This window comes from Mytilus trossulus, chromosome 1 (assembly GCF_036588685.1).
Source record: "Mytilus trossulus isolate FHL-02 chromosome 1, PNRI_Mtr1.1.1.hap1, whole genome shotgun sequence".
Classification (NCBI taxonomy): Eukaryota; Metazoa; Mollusca; class Bivalvia; order Mytilida; family Mytilidae; genus Mytilus; species Mytilus trossulus.
In genome coordinates, this window is record NC_086373.1 from 81,048,554 (window position 1) to 81,067,939 (window position 19,386).

Sequence of the window (19,386 nt, forward strand, 5' to 3'; positions counted from 1 at the left end):
ATGTAATATCAGACAAATCTGCGAACAAATTAAAAGAGAATTCAGAGGACAAAACACAAAAATAAGGAACTCGAACAAATATGATTAATACCAAAGCTTAGGTTATGCAAAATCGTACTAGTAAACAATAGGACTGTTTCAGAAGGGTTACACTATCTTGCTTTGCTTTATAAATATGCAAAAACCGTCGACTTGGTAGGTGGACTACGGTCAAAAGGAGTTTTCTGGGATGTCATGTTCAAAAATATTCATTATATTGTGCACTTTTCATACAACTATTTTTCAGTAAAATCGCATTATAAATTAAGTGTTTAGTATAAATCTATATATGTGTCCTATTATTCTAGAATCAAGACAAGAAAAACAAACACATGTCATATCTGGTCCCGACTTTGATCGATTATGTCAATCAAGACAAAATTACTTTCCTTCTCACGCCAATATAACTTAAATAAATGTTTAAACTTTGGCAAACAAGTATATTGTCAATTGCCTCCTGTAGAGGCAATATCACTCTGGATAATACCAACATGATTGGGTGAGGATTTTCAATGGGTCAAATGATTAACCTGATTTTGAATCAAGTTAAACAATGTCAGTTGTGATGACAATATAGTGTAGAAGTATTTAATGAAATAAAGGGTACACGTATCTATGAAATAAAGTGTACAAGTATCAATGAATGAAATCTCTCTCTCTCTCTCTCCCTCTCTCCCTCTCTCTCTCTCTCTCTCTCTCTCTCTCTCTCTCTCTCTCTCTCTCTCTTCCATAATTATTACATTCTTATTATCTTAATCTTATAAATACAATTAATTCATCATATAAAATATTGTCTCCCTTGATGCTGAGTTAAATTTGGTCTTGGAGGTACTGGCGGCGTTATGTCTTTATCTGGGCTATCATCATCAGCATCATATGAATGTCCTCCCTCCATGTGGTCCATACTTAGAAAATGTTCATCTTGAAAATGTACATCTCTCGTTGGTGGTTGACTTTTATATTGTACAAAAGACTCTTTCATGTCAACTCCAGAGTCTGGAAATTGTACATATCTGAAAATGATTTAAGCAAATTATAGTGCGCTCATTAAATAGTTCAATTATTTTTTCAAAAGCTTTCATTCTTTGATGAAATTAAATATTCAATACCTTTAAATAAAATTAATTGGAACTCTATATATTAAATTGAAATTGGTCACGCAGAAAAGTAGCTATTTAAAACAATTGCAATGGATTTTTAAAACGTCTAGTTTTAAATACACATTTTTAATAACAGCAAGCCATTAGACACGATTTGAAAATGACTATTCGTAAATTTGTTTTAAGTTACCAATTTAGAGATAACTTTTGCATGTTTCTTACTTAACTCGTGATGTGCAATTTAAATCCAATTATGCTGTGTAGTATTATAAAACTGGGAATCTTTTTTTGTGAATTTGAACCCCATTGGTTTATAGTATATACCACTAACCTATCTGCATTAGAGCGTGGGTAATTATAAGCATTGACATATGGATGTGTTGGTTTTTGTTGTAAAAATGGTCTTCCTTGTGGCTGGTAATACTGTTGAGTTGTCGTCCCTGTTGTAGCACATGCTGAATACTGACATGGTCTTTGGCCGGATCCTGTTAAAATATATAACAAAGGCTTTCTTACAATTGTTTCTTGATAATTATTATTTACGACTATACATTGTTTGTGTTTGTGGTACAATTTCAGTGAGATTCATACACTAACACACAAGGTATTGTCCGTAAACTACAAAATCGCTTATTTTTGGCCCCTAATTCCTAACCTTTTGGGTACCATATAAACCCACATTGGTTAAAATCAATCCCGACCTTCCTTTAGTTGTATTGAACCTTCTTGTGAATTTTCATAGAGATCCATTCACTTTAAACTAAAGTTATTGACCGGAATCCTAATGTCTTTGAACGAGGACTACGACGACGCACACGACGCATATGACTTCAAAGCAACCTAAAAGAATTTGCGGTCGTATAAAAATGCATTGATTGGGAGTGTTTCATTAATATATATATTTAAATTTCATTATCAAATATGTACTCGAAATGAAACTATGATGAATGATTTATTTACATTCATCATGAAAATGACACAGAAATTAACAATTATAGGTCACCATACGGCCTTCAACAATGAACAAAGCCCATACCGCATAGTCAGCTATAAATGCCCCGAAAAGACAATGCAAAAAAAAAAAATCAAACGAGAAAACTAACGGCCTTATTTATATAAAAAAATGAACGAAAAACAAACATGAAACACATAAACAAACGACAACCACTGAATTACAGGCTGAGATATCTACACTTATTGAAATTCTATCTGATTTCACCGCCATTTTCTAGATCAAAATTTTCAAATCACATTTAAATCAGATTGTTTTTACTAGTTTTAATTCAATTAATAGGGATGTAGGTTTACTCTATCGAATATGAATACGTGAACCCATTAGTTAGGCTTGAAGTTATATCTAACAATCTTTGTCGAAGCAAAAAGTATCAGCCATGCTTTAGATTCGAAGACTCTCTGCCTCAGGAGTATCAAACTTGTATTTTAAATCGAATGTTAGATGCAAAGTAATAGAAATTCATGTGTGCTAATTGACAAAAAAGTTTTACTTGCTTTTAAATTCCAGATTAAGTTAAGCCAGGGAAACATTAGATATATGACATGTATATTTTTAAAAGCAATTATGATTTTCTAATTTCGTGCTGGCGACAATCAGGCTTTTACTAAATAATTGAATGGCTATTGATCTATACTTCTTGTACCTTGCCAATTTAAACAGGACGCCAGTTTGCTTCCAATTATTACATACTTGTATTAACATTTATATTTCAAAAGACTTATAATTTGTTAATATTTTAGGAGCACATGATAGGCTACCAAGGTTCTTAGTAACAGAAATGATAATCCTTTTAAATTGAGAAGACACACCCATACAAGTATTCAATTAATAGTTCATTAATTTACCTTCTGACTTGGGTGTTGATGAAGATGTAGCACTGCCTGCAGTATGTGGTCTATTTGATGATACGGAATCTGATGGGTGCTGCCGTTTCCAGCAACAGTATGTTACCCAGCAAATAACAAGTATAAACGAAACCGTGCTTACTAAGGAACCTGCAATAATAACTGTATCTCTTGTTCGTTTCTCTTCCTTCCTTTTTTCTTCGTTATACGAATCACCCTTTCGCTTTACACCGGAATCGGTGCCTATAAAAATACAAAAATATAATATAAATATAAATATAAAAACAGATACTGATTTTTGTTTTAATCATTGTTATCATTAAAACATCTGATGCTGTGTTTCGGTTATCATACATGGAATTAAGTCAAACAAGTATGTATTTTAGAGAACTTGCTTTCATGTAGTTTATTTATATAGAATGTATCGTGTAGTTTATAATTTGTAAATAAGTATTGTTTTCATGGTGATGAAAAAGAAATAAAATATTTTCAATCTTATTCATCTGCAAAACATATTTTATCTTAATCTAACAGAATGTAATAACATTTATAATTGAGTAAATTATATTTATACCTGTCTGAATCTACTATATAAACACAATTACTTTACTTTACGATGGAATGGTTTGTTTTATGATTGCTTCTTTGGTGGTGTAATAATCGAGCACACCAAAGGGTCAATCAAACTATAAACGATTTCACCAACAGTTTCACGAAGTATTTAATATAATATAATGTTAACATTTTAGACGAAAGTGTTCTGATTGAAGTTCACTTGTAAAATAAGTAGCATACACTCCGTTTAATTAAAATGTTTCAGTTGTTTTCTTCGAGGGTTTATATACGAAAGAAATCTGCCAATATTATTGGTCATTCTTAAATTTGATTCCTTCGGTTTTCTAAGGAGTAAAATCATAAATATAAACAGACTCCTTTATAGCTTGTTGTTCGGTGTGAGCCAAGGCTCCGTGTTGAAGGCCGTACTTTAACATATAATGGTTTAATTTTTGAATTGTTGTTTGGATGGAGAGTTGTCTCATTGGCACTCACACCACATCTTCCTATATCTATCCGATGAAAATTCAAAACGGAAGTCCATAATCTAATAAAAAAATCAAAAGCCAATACAAATCAAACGAATGGACAACAACTGTCATATTCCTGACTTGTTATAGGTATTTTCATGTAGAAAATGATAGATTAAACTTGGCTAGCCAAACCTCTCACTTGTATGACAGACTTCAGTCGCATACAATTCCATTATATTAACAACGATGTGTGAACCATACAAACTGACATAATAGGTAAAAATATCAAAAACAGGGTAACATCAGTCAATATTGTGCTATTATCTTAATCACAACAAAAACAAACAAACATGTATACACCTACCTTTAGTGGAATCCTCATCATGGGAACAATAGGAGGTCACCTCAAGGGTAATATCATAACCAGATCCTTTATATTTTTTCAATTCAGTAAACTCTATTTTAATTTCATTTTTTCTAGAACACCATAATATAGGTGGAAATGAATGACAGTCAAAACTCTGAAACAAACAAGAATTTTAAAATTAAATTCTTAACTGATGTTTATCATATTCTTCACCCATTCCGCCTGTAAGACATTGGTCCTTTTATTGATATTGTCATACTTTTGTAATGGGTTCATTGTAAAATATTTACATAAGTACATACCTTTTCTCTCCTCCAACACTGTCAACTATGTTTATAGATAAATGAAACTACTTTAAGTGCTGGGCTAACTTATTCCTTATATATTTAATCACAGTCAAAAAAGGGAGAAGATACGAAGTTATTATTGAAAACTTTTACATAAATCGAACCGAATTTGATCTGAATGATCCATAGGTTTTCAATAGTATCAAAGAGTTGAGTACAATGTAGATGTCCGTCACTTAAGAAAATACTTGAACGCTCACAAACATGTGTTTGTTGCAAATCAGGAGCCTGTAAGCCAGTCGATCTTGTTGGTTGCTGTGTGCAATTATTGTTTCTGTTTGTTATTGTAATATACATCAGGCCATTTAATTGCTTGCTTTCTTCCTTTTGGATTGATTAATATATAAAGGCAACAGTAGTATACTTATAAATCTTATAAAACTTATAAATCCATGGACAAAAAACAAAATCGGGATAACAAACTAAAACTGAGGGAAACGCATAAGATGCAAGAGGAGAACAACGACACAACATTAAAATGTAACACACACAGAAACGGACTAACAAAAGCATTAGAAAAAATCCTATGGGAATAACAAATACATCAAAATCAAAAACATGAATTTGGGATAGATAAGTACCGTGACACATCTTATAGTAATGTGAAATCACACTCAAAAATAAGAGAAAACAAACGACACAACGGAAACACAACGTTAAAATGTAACACACACAGAAACAAACTATAATAATATAACAATGGTCATATTCCTGACTTGGTACAGGACATTTTTAAAGGAAAAAATGATAGGTTGAACCTAGTTTTGTGGCATGCCAAACCTCCCTCTTTTATGGCCATGTGAAATATAACATTAAAATGACAACACAACATAACAGGACTACAATATAAATAAATAGGAGATCACAATGCCATCTTTATAACTAGTATACGATATAGGTTTTGGTCATTGTAAAAGGTCACACGCAGACCTCTAATTGTTCACATCTTTGGTTTTTGGTGAAATTATATCAAACCGCATCAGTGTCGAACTTTATAAAAAAAAACAAGTATATGAATTATATATATATAATTAATCAAAATAGTATGACTACCCAGCCCATACCCATCCTTCCCCGGATTATAAATGGTCGTTTTATTTCACATGCCATCATAAAACTTTACTACTTTTAGTGACCAAAGTTTGGAACCATTAATATAATTAATATAATATTTGAACAAACCCATGAATAGCCAAACTGTATCGCAATGGAAAAGTGCAATATTATCCTTATACACCAAGTCAAATATGGACAAAAACATATAATGATATTTAGTCCCATAAATACATAATGATATTTTGAGATTAAATTGGAAAATTTATCAGATTTTAATTCTATAGATATAGGAAGATGTGGTGTGTGTGCCAATGAGACAACTCTTCATCCAAATAACAATTTATAAAAGTAAACCATTATAGGTCAATGTACGGCCTTCAACATCGAGCCTTTGCTCACACCGAACAAAAAGATATAAAAGGCACCAAAATTACTAGTGTAAAACCATTCAAACGGGAAACCCAACGGTATAATCTATATAAAAAAACGAGAAACGAGAAACACGTATAAATTAATACATAAACAAACGACAACTACTGTTTATATTCATTTTCTAAAACTAGTTTAATTCTTACCTGAGCATTAAGATCTCCAAGGCCATCATAATATGTCATTCGAAAATCACAGCTTTTCATAGAATTATTATGTACACGGACACACAAACTAACACAAGGTTGTCCGACAATAGCATCATTCCAATCTAGAAATCTAAGTTCACAGTTACGACTGTATATTTTATTTTGGGCTCTAATTATATACAAGGTATCCATATCATAATACAAAGGCTGCTTGCAAATATTTACATCATTTGCATTAACTGAAATAAATAATTCATATTCGATAAGCTTAACTGTATTAACTTTTTTTTTTTAAAGAAATACAATAACTAAATCATACACATTTCAAAACTTATAGATAAATAACAAGATGTGTTATGAATGCCAAAGAGACAAACCTCCAAAAGAGGCCAAATGACACTGAAATTAATGACTGTAGGTCATAGTACGGCCTTCAACCATGAGCAAAACCCATACCGCATAGTCAGCTATAAAAGGCCACGAAAAGAAAAAATGTAAAACAATTCATCGGGGAAACTAATGACCTAAATTATATATGTACAAAATGATTAAACGAAAAACAAAAATCATAGAAAGCAACAAACGACACTATCTGGATTACAGGATTCTGACTTGAGACAAGCACATACAGAATGTGGCGGGATTAAACTAGTTTGTTGGTGCCAATTTAAACCATCCCCTAACATGGGACAGTGTTGTACGTAACAGTACAACATAAGAACAACTATGAAATCAGTAGAAAAAGGCTTCATCCATCAGATTGAAAACAATGAGAGGACGTGGACAAGCAACATTTGCTATACTTTTGCATCAAAATTATCTTTAATAGCAAAAAAAAAGTTCAACAACAAAACAAACCATCTTGGGTAGTTTAAATACAATTCAAGTACCAACTCTTAATATTTGAAAATAAGGTTTTGTCAGCCTTCAGAGCTATTCGAGAAAAAAAATCTACTCACATTGATTAAGTATCTTTTTTTTACCAAAATATTGAAAATGTTAATTACTTAAAAAAGCAAACCGAGACACTAACTGTAGGGTAAAGATAAATTAATAAACAAAACGAATATTTTAACATCATTTCTAAAGATTTGTGTTCAGTTCCTTTCAACTTATATTTAACGAATTGGGAATGCACGCATGACCTTTTGAAACCAGTGACAGCAAACGAATTAATCCTTCCTGCCTATGCCAAAAATGCTATCAAAGATTTGCTTATGTTAAGCCAGGCATGGCACCTGAAAGATGCATTGCAATCGCCATAAACTTAAGACAAATGATAGATCTGGTTAAAGAAAGATATAAAATACAAAAACAGATTAAGTAATAGAACAGCTTACGCATAACAAAAGCTGGAAATAGTGATGTCAGATTTCTCTCACAGTATGCAGAGTAATTAAATTAAAATTAGTTCCAGGACTGGTCTAATTGGTAAAGAAGTAAAACCAAATGATTAATATGACCGTGCTGACACTTCCCGGTCTAGTACACTAAAAGTGTGAAATGGGTATCTGTTACTATCAGGGAAATAAAATCAACTGTTAAAATAATATGTTATTTAGCTGATAAAGTCATATTGTCTATAATGATATTTTTCTAAGTTATCCAAGCTGTTTGTACTCAAAAGTAACTTTATTGTTTATTTGTTACTTTCAACTCAGAGCCATAAAGAAAGACTTAGTTACGTCTACCAAAAAGGAGACAAAGTATATGAGCTGATATTTTTTCTGAGTCTTGTGTCATTATGTAGTTAGCAGAAGAACTATTGTTCACATCTGTTATTTACTATGGATTACAATTAACGAGCATGATATCATACATTCATTCTCTCTTTTTATAAGTTGTGTTATGTCATACATTGCCTGTATTCCTGTACAGTTAGATGATTATTTTTACATTTCTTTCTTTTTTTATATATCAATTATACTTTGATTTCTAACATTATCTGGTCCGAAAAAATTCTGAGCATTGTTGACGCTCCATCCTTTCGGTTCTGAGCAATTATCTTTTAAAACAACACAGAAAGTATCCGAAAGCACATAAATCGGTACTTTTGACTCTTATGTGTCATACATTGAGCAAGAGTCATGAACGAGTCATTCCATGAAACGTCCTTCGTTTTTTATATACACGACCATTTTCATTGTCGAGACCCAATACCAAAGACGAGTAAATTATTGATTGCAATGTCAAAAGTCAGAACGGTGATACATTTATAAAATATAAAATGACAAAATGCACAGATTAGCACCACCACGATTTTTCAATCGAAACTGAACGGAGATCGTTGAACTTATGAGTGTATGAGTTATTTTTCTAGTGACGAATTCATCTCTGTATATGACATTGCAAATATATTTATTGAGATAACGAGCTGCCCCTATAATGTATTTTGCTACTCAAAAATGGCAAGTAGACAATAGGGAACAGAAATTAGAAACATCAGGGTTTTGAGTTTTCTAATCATAAAAAAAGAGGACAAAGCGATGCTAGTGGTGTGGATTCTAGATCCAATGTAGAATTAAATTTGATAACATAATATCAAAAACTTACGTATTCGTGTGTAATCAGCACAAGTACAAGCATTCAAGACAAACACAATGGTAATCCATACGATATTGATAAACGACGTGTAGTTACTACCGCTGGGATCTGATTGGTCTACCATCCTGCAAAATATATAGGTTATGTTTTTTTAAAAACGTTAATTTTGGTATTACCATTTTGATTTACCATAATGTTTGTTCAATGTACTTCTCTTAAAAACAGGATTAATATCTTTTGGTACAGCAAGACACTGTTATCAAATATGTAATGCAACGCAACGTGGTGTGACAAAGTTATTGACAATTTATATTGCGTTGTTATTTGTCCATTTGTATGTTTATATTTTCTTAAAGAGGTCTAGCGTTCGTTTAGTAAAGTGGTCTGTCCAATATTTTTTTTCTGCAAAAAATGTCCAATTTATACATTGTTATATATAGGTTGAATTCTATCATATATCAGTTAATGAGAGAAAATAGTGTTGCTTTAAGACCGAATACGGTAATTTATATTTTGAGAGAAACAGTTGAAATTGAGAAACATAAGGGAATTGCCCGACATTTTTAGTATACTTTAAATTATTTTCAAAATCTTCCAGATCGGTCTGAAATGTCATATGCATATCCAATAACATTACAATAAACATAAAACATATTAACGATAAAGTAAAGACAGACTTTTGTCAAATATAAATTCCAAAGTCCAGATGTATTCAGCAATAAAGACTATTAAATGAAGAACTCTGTGGTTTTACATATTTGTTGCAGATGTGCAAAGAAGATGTCGGATAACTAAAACAATTCTTTATCTTATAATGTGTTGGAATCTGGTTTATATTTATTTCAACACTCAACGTAAAATATATTCCTGATTTGTGATCTATTGCGAACAGTAGTTAACCATACATTCACTCCAAAATTAAAGGGGACTGTTCGTGCATTGTTATGTTTATATGCACATATTTTTTACCCAAAATACCCGATGTTAGTATAAACTATCACGGTTTTTGATGGAATTGAATATCACCATATTTTTCTTAAAGTTTGGATGCATAATTGACTTGGACAGAAATTGTCCAATTTCAAAGAATATACGGTTTTTTTATACGAAACTTGATAGCGACAATTGATGTCTTTTTCTTTGACCAGGTTTTTCATGAGAAACTTAATAGTGACAGCCGATGTCTAGGACCAATTTAACTGGTCAAACTTTTCTTTGACCAAGTTTTAAAAACTTTGAAAGTGAGTGACAACAGATGACTTGCACCAAGTTAACATGGTTACGGAGTCCTTTGACCAAGTTAACTTTGAAAGTGACAACCTGGCTTAAGTAAAGATTTTTTTCAAAATTCCTAGAATTAGAATGAATTTGTGTCTTACTGAATCTTATTTCGGAATGCTTTAAATGTATACTGATATATCAAATATCCTTTGAAAAGTTAATTACTACAACTTGACAGAATATCTAGTTGTCTTAATGTACAGTAACTACTAGATCTAAGGGTATTTGTTTCTTCTTTCATTTTTAAAAATGTTCGGAATACGCTACACGTGCAGGCTGTCGTCTGTTGTTATTCTTAATACTTATTTACTCGATCACGTGTGGTCATGATTGGCATATGTAAAAACTAACTTGAATTATTGCATACTTGTAAAATACTTCTGCTAATTATTCTTTCATCTGAACGCATTTGTTAATGGATTTAAAACATGATAGTTATTTCGTTTAAAAAGACGGCATATGCAAGGTATTAATTGAGCTCAACAAAAAGCCATGCAACTGCTGAGGGACAAAGACAATTTAAACCTAGATACTCTAAACAGTACTCTTTTTGTTAACGAGTCATGCAATCTTTGTTTTCCCTGTTGGCCATTCTGTAATGTTTTAACATGTTTAAATTCTGAGGACATTATTTGTTTGTATTTCGAAGTTCCTAAAAGTGAAGAATAATATTCCATTATAAGTGAAAATAATGTTCTTCAGTTAAAAGCTAATATCGATTTTTTACTACCGTTTGTGTAAATTATGTGCAACCTTTGCGCCTTATGCATGTCGCTTCGAGGGAAAACCCTATGTCTTATCCAGATGTTTTCAAATTGATCAATTAAAACATAAAAAGAAGACAATTATGCTTACAGATTGTATAAGCAATCTCCAAAATGAAGATAGTCCTAACCAATGAAAACGTTTCTGTGATTTTTCTTGAAATTGTATAAGAAGTTATCATCAACTTTTTACAGAAACTTTGAAAATCAACAATATCATATTCAACCAATTGTGACGTATGATTTGATACGAATCTGATAATAACGACCTACAATGTATGTTTAACAAAAAGATATACCGCAGCAGGCACAATATAGTGCATAATGTTTTGTGAAAAATATAAAACGATACCACCTTCACTGCACCAGGTGCATGTGCATTTAGACAATGATGTCTATAAACGATGATCGGTGTGAAAACATTTGCAAATTCAAACCTTAATACGAACATAGAAGACCTGGAAAAACCAAAATGAACCAATAAAAAAAGGATAAAGCGGACAAGGAATCACAGTTCTGCATGACGGAGTTCCTTTTCTCAAATGATTTCATATGCAGTGTGGCGACTGGAAAAATTGATAAATCCATACCAAGCTACTAGGCCGTTGATACCCTTGGGGACCAGAGTACACACACATATCAGAAATTTATAAGACATTCTTTCAAATAAAGATATTATTCAGTTATAATACAGGGATCTGATCTACCATTTTTTTTATAATTATAATGAAGCATTTTGTTTTCTAAAAGTATATGCACCATAAGGTCACATTGTACAATACACCATATCCAGTTCAAAATCATTTGTTCCTGTAGTGGAATATTTAAGAATATATTTTTCCATCGGGAAAATATATTATGCCACTGTTTACAACAGTATTTCCAGGGAAATGTCTGTGAAACGGAATTTATAGACGTTGACAGTATATATACATCTTTTATTTACGGGTATAATTTGTTGGTTGATGTTTGCTTTAGAATTATTTTGATATCGATCTTACGATAAAGTTTTGACGAAACTTTGTATACAAGCTAAATTCCACCTAGTCAATTCAAATATGAAATAATAGAATATATCTTAGATAAATGGGATCGAATGTTTACATGATTTACATTTTTTTTTTGTGTTTTAGACATATCTGTCCTCTGGACATACAACCATAACTTTTTTGCTTCAAAAGTAAACAGAATTAGATATTTTTTTTGAAAAGGTTTGGAAAATCTCCTTCATATAAGTATGCTCTAGCTTTAGGTATCAATTCATTTTTTATTAAATATTTATGGTTATTGTTGCTGTTTATCTATCTAACTGATAAAAGACCATAAGTGTAACTATATCCGGGGCATGACCTTAATATCGGACGATCCTGTGTATTTACACATCCCACAAACACAACGGATGCCCAATTTTAGCAAGAGTTTTACGGCAGAAACTTAGGTCAGCCTATACAACCAGATCGAAGTTAGTGAAATATTTACCTATAACAATCTACCTCTAAAATTACAATATGCAAATACTGAATAAAAATATTTGAAACATTGCTTGAAGTTTCAATCTCTTTAACTTTCTTTTTTTTCTTAGTAAAATATTTATTTGATAATGATGTATCTGTTTTAAAGTTTCTTATTCTTGACATGCAGTGTATATCCGCTGTAGAATAATTATTTAGCCTACTGAGCTGACAATTAATTTGTTAAGGAAATTAAAAACTTATACGATTTATGTATACTTTCATCACCAGTTGCTGTTAATTTAAGATCTGAGGAACGAAGATACAGAATCTTTTAACATCAGCGTCTTCATAAAAACAGGTTTTTAAGATAAAATCTTTATTTATTGTTGTTTTTACGATGAGTATAAACTTGGGATATGCAAGCAGGCGGTGACAGTTGCTTTTTGGTAATATTTATACGTTACCTGAAATTCCAAGAATGATATACTGGTTTATTTTGATGTGATGCTTGAAAAGGTAACGCTGTATAGTACACTTAAGCTTTTGTATAGAACATCAAAACAATTTTCAAAAAAATCACGGTTATCATAGTCATAAGCTGCAGTTGACGTTGAAATTTGTTCTGGCAATATACCAGCTAAGTTCTAATAACTGGTGAAATAGATTGTGACCAGGTCTTTCGATATACAAAAAGCTTTTTTGTTCAGAGAAGGTTGAATTTCTATAATTACTGCCAATCGTGTTAACTTTTATTTTGTAGGAACCTCGAAATAAAATAGACATGTTACTTAAAAACATTTACCATGGAGCAGACATTGAAGGCTTTAATTTCGCTTAATAAAAAAATACAGCAACAACAAAATAAAAGAAAACACACGCACAATCAATAAATGCATTTTTTTCTCCGGAAAACGCAAGGACCATGACCTTCTTCTTCTCTTTGAAAATGAAATAGAAAAACTTGGAACGGCATGGTGGACAGAAAATGAAAAATTCGGAATGAACTATATATGAAAAGCCTTTTTTTTTAATTATTTTAGTTTAAATAAATTTGTTAATAATAGTGGATTGTGAAACCAGTAATTACAAATTAAATTAATCCCTTTCGATTTTGCTGGTGCAAGTTCTACCATCATGTCTCAAGACCATATGTACAAACGGAGTCAATGGAGAGCCGAAAATTTTCTTCTCTCGTACTGGGATAGAACAAAGAACCTTTGTAGAATCATATTCAAAACGTTCACATAATCTGTCACAGTCAATGGGATAATTTAGGTCGTCAATCAATGGCCAGGACCACACTGTTTTGAATATGATTCTATTTGTAGTCCGATGCGCTAACCACAACAATAACACCACGGCTCTCCTTAATTGTTTACATTCAAATGAACATTGCTAGCATGCTCTATACATTTACCTTCATGGGTATTACCAATGTTATTTCACCTGGTCGGGCGGAGCTTACGTTTTAATTTGCATAAGGACAGTCTATTTGCACATGTTGAAGATGCGTATGATAAGAATGATTGCCGTTATAATTATAACTGATTTCTAATCACCTATCAGTGTCATCAAAGGAATTTTCAAAAGAATGACTGGACACTTCATTGATGAGTTTATTCTAAAATACCTATCTATAGATGGACTGGTTTATTATGAGCGAACCGGTTAAACTCGGCACAGTCAAGTGAAAAAAAATGAGTAATACAATATAAAATTTGCATTCTGAAGAAATGATCTGTATTTCAGTCATACAAATTTAAAAGTGACCTTTCTATAGCATCAGATCATCCTATTTTTAGAGTTTTTTATCTTAACTTTCAAACAAGAATTGATGGGCTATCTTAATTTAATGATAAAAAAAGCAGATGCTTCCCATGTCGTTTTTCAACGTGCAAAAATATTTGAAAATGCAAGAACCACACAATATACATGTATAAGCTATCACGATATCAGGTGAACCTATCCTGTTTCATCAGGTCAAACTGTATTTTCTTATTTTGTAAATGTATATATGTATATGATATAATAAGAAAGTTAGTAAATTGATTATTATAGTGTCATGTGTATGTATATATTTCAACCAAATATAATCCGACATACAAAATGCACCCGGCACAATGGACCAACACGTAACCTCAATATGTATGTTTCAATGTTAATTGTTAATTTAAATTCGAGAGAAAGATAATCATAGTTTGAAAATAAGCGTTTGTATAAGTTCATATAGTGTTCTTCTAAAGTTTATGAAAAAGTTACGAATGTTATCTAGAGTAAACTGTTTGTTTTCTAAATACAAAAGTGACGCTGCTAAGTACATAGGTATTTGCCATGAATTGTTCAGCATTAAAGAAATGTTAATTTTCCCAGATTTCAAGCTGCATATATAAAAAGTCAGATCGCTAATATATTACATAAATATTTAACGAACGGATGCATCAGCCCTCCAATGATTGCATACTCAACTATACTGTACGGTATCTGTTACGTAACACTCTTTAATCTATAGTAGGGTCAGCTGTGGGTATGCAACAGTAGATCTTATACTGCTTTACTGCTTTATACATGGTGCACACGTCGAAAAAGGGTGGGATATTTCCTTTCTTCTTAAACTTATAAAGCAAATACATAGCTGGGTATCACATAAAGGGAGACATGTCCTTCATTGATATCGAGTTAATCATTCCTACAAGTTCATTGTATTCCAAATAGATGGTATGAGTACCAATAAGATAATTCTACATCCAAGTTACTATTTATAAGGTTATTACAAAAAGTAGTTTGATTTATACTAAATAAGGATTGATGCATTATACATAAAACTACAAGGACGTATGAAAACAGAATAACTTCACATTCGAAAGTCAACGTATTTAAATTACATATAAAATAATTGTAATGAATAAAAAGTGTATTTCCGAATTTGGCATATATAGCAGTAGAAGGCAACATAAAATCTCAATTTTAAAACAGTAAATTAATAATGATATATCTGAATCAAGAACACACAATTATATGCTTTCCTTGTTATTGCTGTTCTTTTTGAAACATGCTGAACGTATTAACCAATGCTAGAACCGCCAATTAGAGCAGCTTTCATAATATTTGAGGAACTCATCTTGTTTTACAAGGCCAAACATTATTTTCTTAGTGTATCAATATATATTTATTACATAAATATTGAATGCACGGATGCATTAGCCTTCGGATGATTGTAAAACGAAATGTACGTGGTATTTGTTATGTAACAATCCTTAATCTATAGTAAGGTCAGTTGTAGGAATGCAACCGTGCCTCTTATAGTGCTCAACTGCTTTGCACATGGTGCACCTAGTGTTTAACTTCTTTGCACATGGTGCACCTGTCAAGGAGGGACGAAATATTTCCTTGTGCTTAAACGTACAAAGCAAAAACACGTATGCGACCACGTAAAGAGATAATGTCCTCTTTTTGTTTTAAGTTAATCCTTTCCTGTTGGTTCAGTGGATACCAAAGATTGTCAGTTTGATTGCAACTATATACGTTTTAGAGATAATACGCAAAATACGCAAAATTATACTAGGACATAATTCAAAGAGCAATATCATACTCTCATTCGACAGTGTTTAATTTACTTATAATTTATATTATTACATGTAACTACATGTGATCTTCAGAAGACAAGATGTCTTTTGTGAAATTAAATTACATAAACGAACTAAATTTTAATCAACCACCATACTCAAATTATATTTTAAACCAAACAAGCTATATTTTTAGTACCTTCGTAACATTAGTCAGATGAACGGAAAAAACAAAAATCAGCTACAAAGCCACTTTTCATGGTTTTTGATTATTTATTGGTTTATCTTGGAATTTTGCTCAATATAATTATATACATTCAAAAAGTATCCTTAACCATTATTTACTACATAATGAAATATCTGTACCAAGTCAGGAAATGATGTATTTATCATTCGTTTGATGTGTTTACGCTTTTAATTTTGCCATCTGATAAGAGACTTTCCGTTTTGAATTTTCCTTGGAGTTTGATATTATTGTTATTTTACCTTCATTTCTATTTGCAGAAGACTTCAAAAGTCGATGGCATATGAAATTTATTGGAAAGACACATGAAACATAACTTTGAAAGATATTGAGAAAGGATATTTTAAAATTAACCATGAATCCATGAAATATATTCACGACTACATTGAAGGTTTAAATATAAATACTCATATAACGAACATCTGTGAAATTTGAAACGACGATTATTTCAAAATTAAGTTGGGAGTGAAATCACATGCAGCTCCATAAATTTCGAGCTATTGCCTTGTTTTTCGATCTTATCGATAAAATCTTATACGCAACGATGTTCACAGTATCGGCATTACTGAAATCAGCTTTTATAAGATTTTTATTGGCTTCAAGTTTAAATAAGTACATAAGTTAAATGATACATATTGTACTCTATAACGTTTCAATAAATTGCATAGACAGTATATGCACTTTTGGACCAAGTCCTTGATTATAATGCATATAAAAATTCTCTCATTATAGTCGAAATAGTGAATTACAAGCTGTGGCCGCTAAGGGTGAGGGTAGCTAAATTGCACCTGTTTTGACAGTTTTTTTCACCTCCGTTTATTTATGATCAGGGAAAAAGTTTCCTGTCTGGGTTTAATTTTTAGATGTATCCTTATCTACTTTACAGTTTTATCGATCCATTTTTAATCCATATTGAATCATAGAAACAATGGGTTTGAATCGACCACCTAACGACCAATAAATGATTCAGTAATGAGTAGTTACTGTACCCAAATTGCGTCCATGCTTCATGTGACATATTTTTATTTCCTCTTGTAAAAGATGACTTTTTTTTTAACGTCGCATGGTGACGTTTCCATAGATTTTACTTGTTTCTAGTAACTACTTCATCTGTTTATATATTCTGTGAAAGTTGTGTGAATTTCTACATAGAATTAGACAAGTAGAAAGATGTGCATCACGTCAAATCATAATAATACAAATTGTTTTGTCTTTAGGAAAAAATGGTAAGATATTTCCGCTGCTGTTTTGCTAAATATGTAGGAACAATTTGGATACTGCGACGTTATTGATATTAAAAAGGAGTTTGATCATAAACCTTGTTTTTTATGAAACTATTTTATAAAGTTCAGTCCCTTACTCTTTGATGAAATAAAAATTAGTGCATAAATATGCTCTCAAGCAGATTTGTGATGTTACCAGAATTCAATTTTAAGAAATGATTAGATGATTTTAAAATTTATCTCAAAAAGATGTCATTCTAGTTAATAACTTCTACACCAGTCCTACCGAAATTCTACACTAGTCCTACATATTGTTGTCTTTGATTGGTTTGTGTTTCACCAGAACAAAGTAAAGGTTAGTATTTACTGTATATTTATTATATTTTTGTGTCCTTTGATTTAATATACTAAAGATGGCTCTAGTTGTCGGTGCTAGTTATACGGTATAGTTATGAGAATAGATTAAACGCCGGAGATAGCTAATAAAAATACAATGACTGCACTATAATATACCCTTTTACTCGTTTCATGAGATGGAAAATTTGGTTTGAAAAATTTAGATCCATAACGTTTTTCAAATGAAAAATACCAACTCCATTTTAATTCGTTTGGAATCATAAACAATCAGAATTAGTAATAATTATATTCATGTTTTGCAAATAACAATAACATCTTTTATCTTTTAACTATTATGTCAAATACGTTTGATGTCCATCGTTTGTGTCTAATTGGCACGTACAGTGGAATTTGTAATATGTAACAAATGGAGAAACAGTTCTGCTGAAAAGGTCAATTAACAAATGTTCTTCATCATTATAGTGACGAAAAAACAGAAATATAGCGTACATAAACCTTAAGTAAACAAACTTTTCTTACCTTTCAACATAGATAGTATCGATGCACGAGATTTTGTATCGTCTGCCAGCTGTACTGATCAAAATAATCAGATAAATGCATACTTCAAACAAGTGCTATAAGCTTTTGTGTGTTTTATGTGTGAAGATGCGCCACAGAAATTTATCTCTATAATGTATAGCCGATTTCAAAATCTGATTTCGGCTGTGAAACATGCTTATTGTGCTATGATGAATCCATTACAGAAAAATGCAAAAGACATAATTAAACATTCCTACCTGGCAATAGCTTGTCAAATTTTACTTTTCACTCCCTGTAGATTAATTAATACAATTATCTCTAGATAAAGCGATGTAACCATTTAGTTAAATAGTTCCGTTCACACTAACGAATCAAACGGAAAATCAGATACTGATTAATAACTGAATGTTACCCATATCATAATATCCTGCTGTTCTCTAACGTTAATAGCACTCTGTAATTTGAATCACCCACCAAATTGAAAATAAATTATGTATTTTGCTGCACACTTGGTTTCAGATCTCAGATAATTAATTTCGAATCTGCTCGTCATCATGTCTAAAATAGCTTTCTTCTGATGTTTACATAGTAAAGCTAACATAGACATGTCTCACTTCCATCTTTATCAAATTTTGGTACGGTACTTGCTTTTTGGTTCGTTATTGGGTAATTATGGGAAATATATAAAGCAGGTTTGCCGTATTGGTTCTTCACTCATTTTCAGTAATGAAAGAAATGAAATGTGCTTTTTTCCTTTTAACTATTTGTAGGTACTACGTATCTGGATTTGTTTCATTCATTTTTTTTAGTTAACTCTAAAATATTACTTGCAGCACAGTACTTATGATATATCTTAGAAATAGTGCCGAGGTGTTTGGTTCAGTGATGAATCTAGTCTTACGTTGCCATGTCGAGTCAGACACACTCGCGCTCTCAGATGTCAATCTGTTCTAGCAACTGTGTGATATATAGTTTTAGAAGAAAGGCATGTAGTTCAATTGCTAAACCTAAAACTAAGAACAAATTCTTTTCACGTCCTGTAAAATTTAACTGATTTGCAAT

At 31.4% G+C, this 19,386-nt stretch overlaps 1 protein-coding gene across 1 annotated transcript; it reads right to left on the bottom strand.

The window, feature by feature from the left end:
- Window positions 1–780: 780 nt before the first annotated feature.
- On the bottom strand, window positions 781–18,415 carry LOC134710437 (uncharacterized). The gene is made up of 7 exons (XM_063570799.1): window positions 18,325–18,415; window positions 8,929–9,044; window positions 6,373–6,614; window positions 4,392–4,548; window positions 3,000–3,242; window positions 1,471–1,624; window positions 781–1,052 (listed from the first exon to the last, which is right to left on the bottom strand). The coding sequence occupies exons 2-7, from the start codon at window positions 9,041–9,043 to the stop codon at window positions 818–820; spliced, it is 1,146 nt and encodes a 381-aa protein (XP_063426869.1). The 5' UTR covers window position 9,044; window positions 18,325–18,415; the 3' UTR covers window positions 781–817.
- Between the last annotated feature and the right edge of the window lie 971 nt (window positions 18,416–19,386).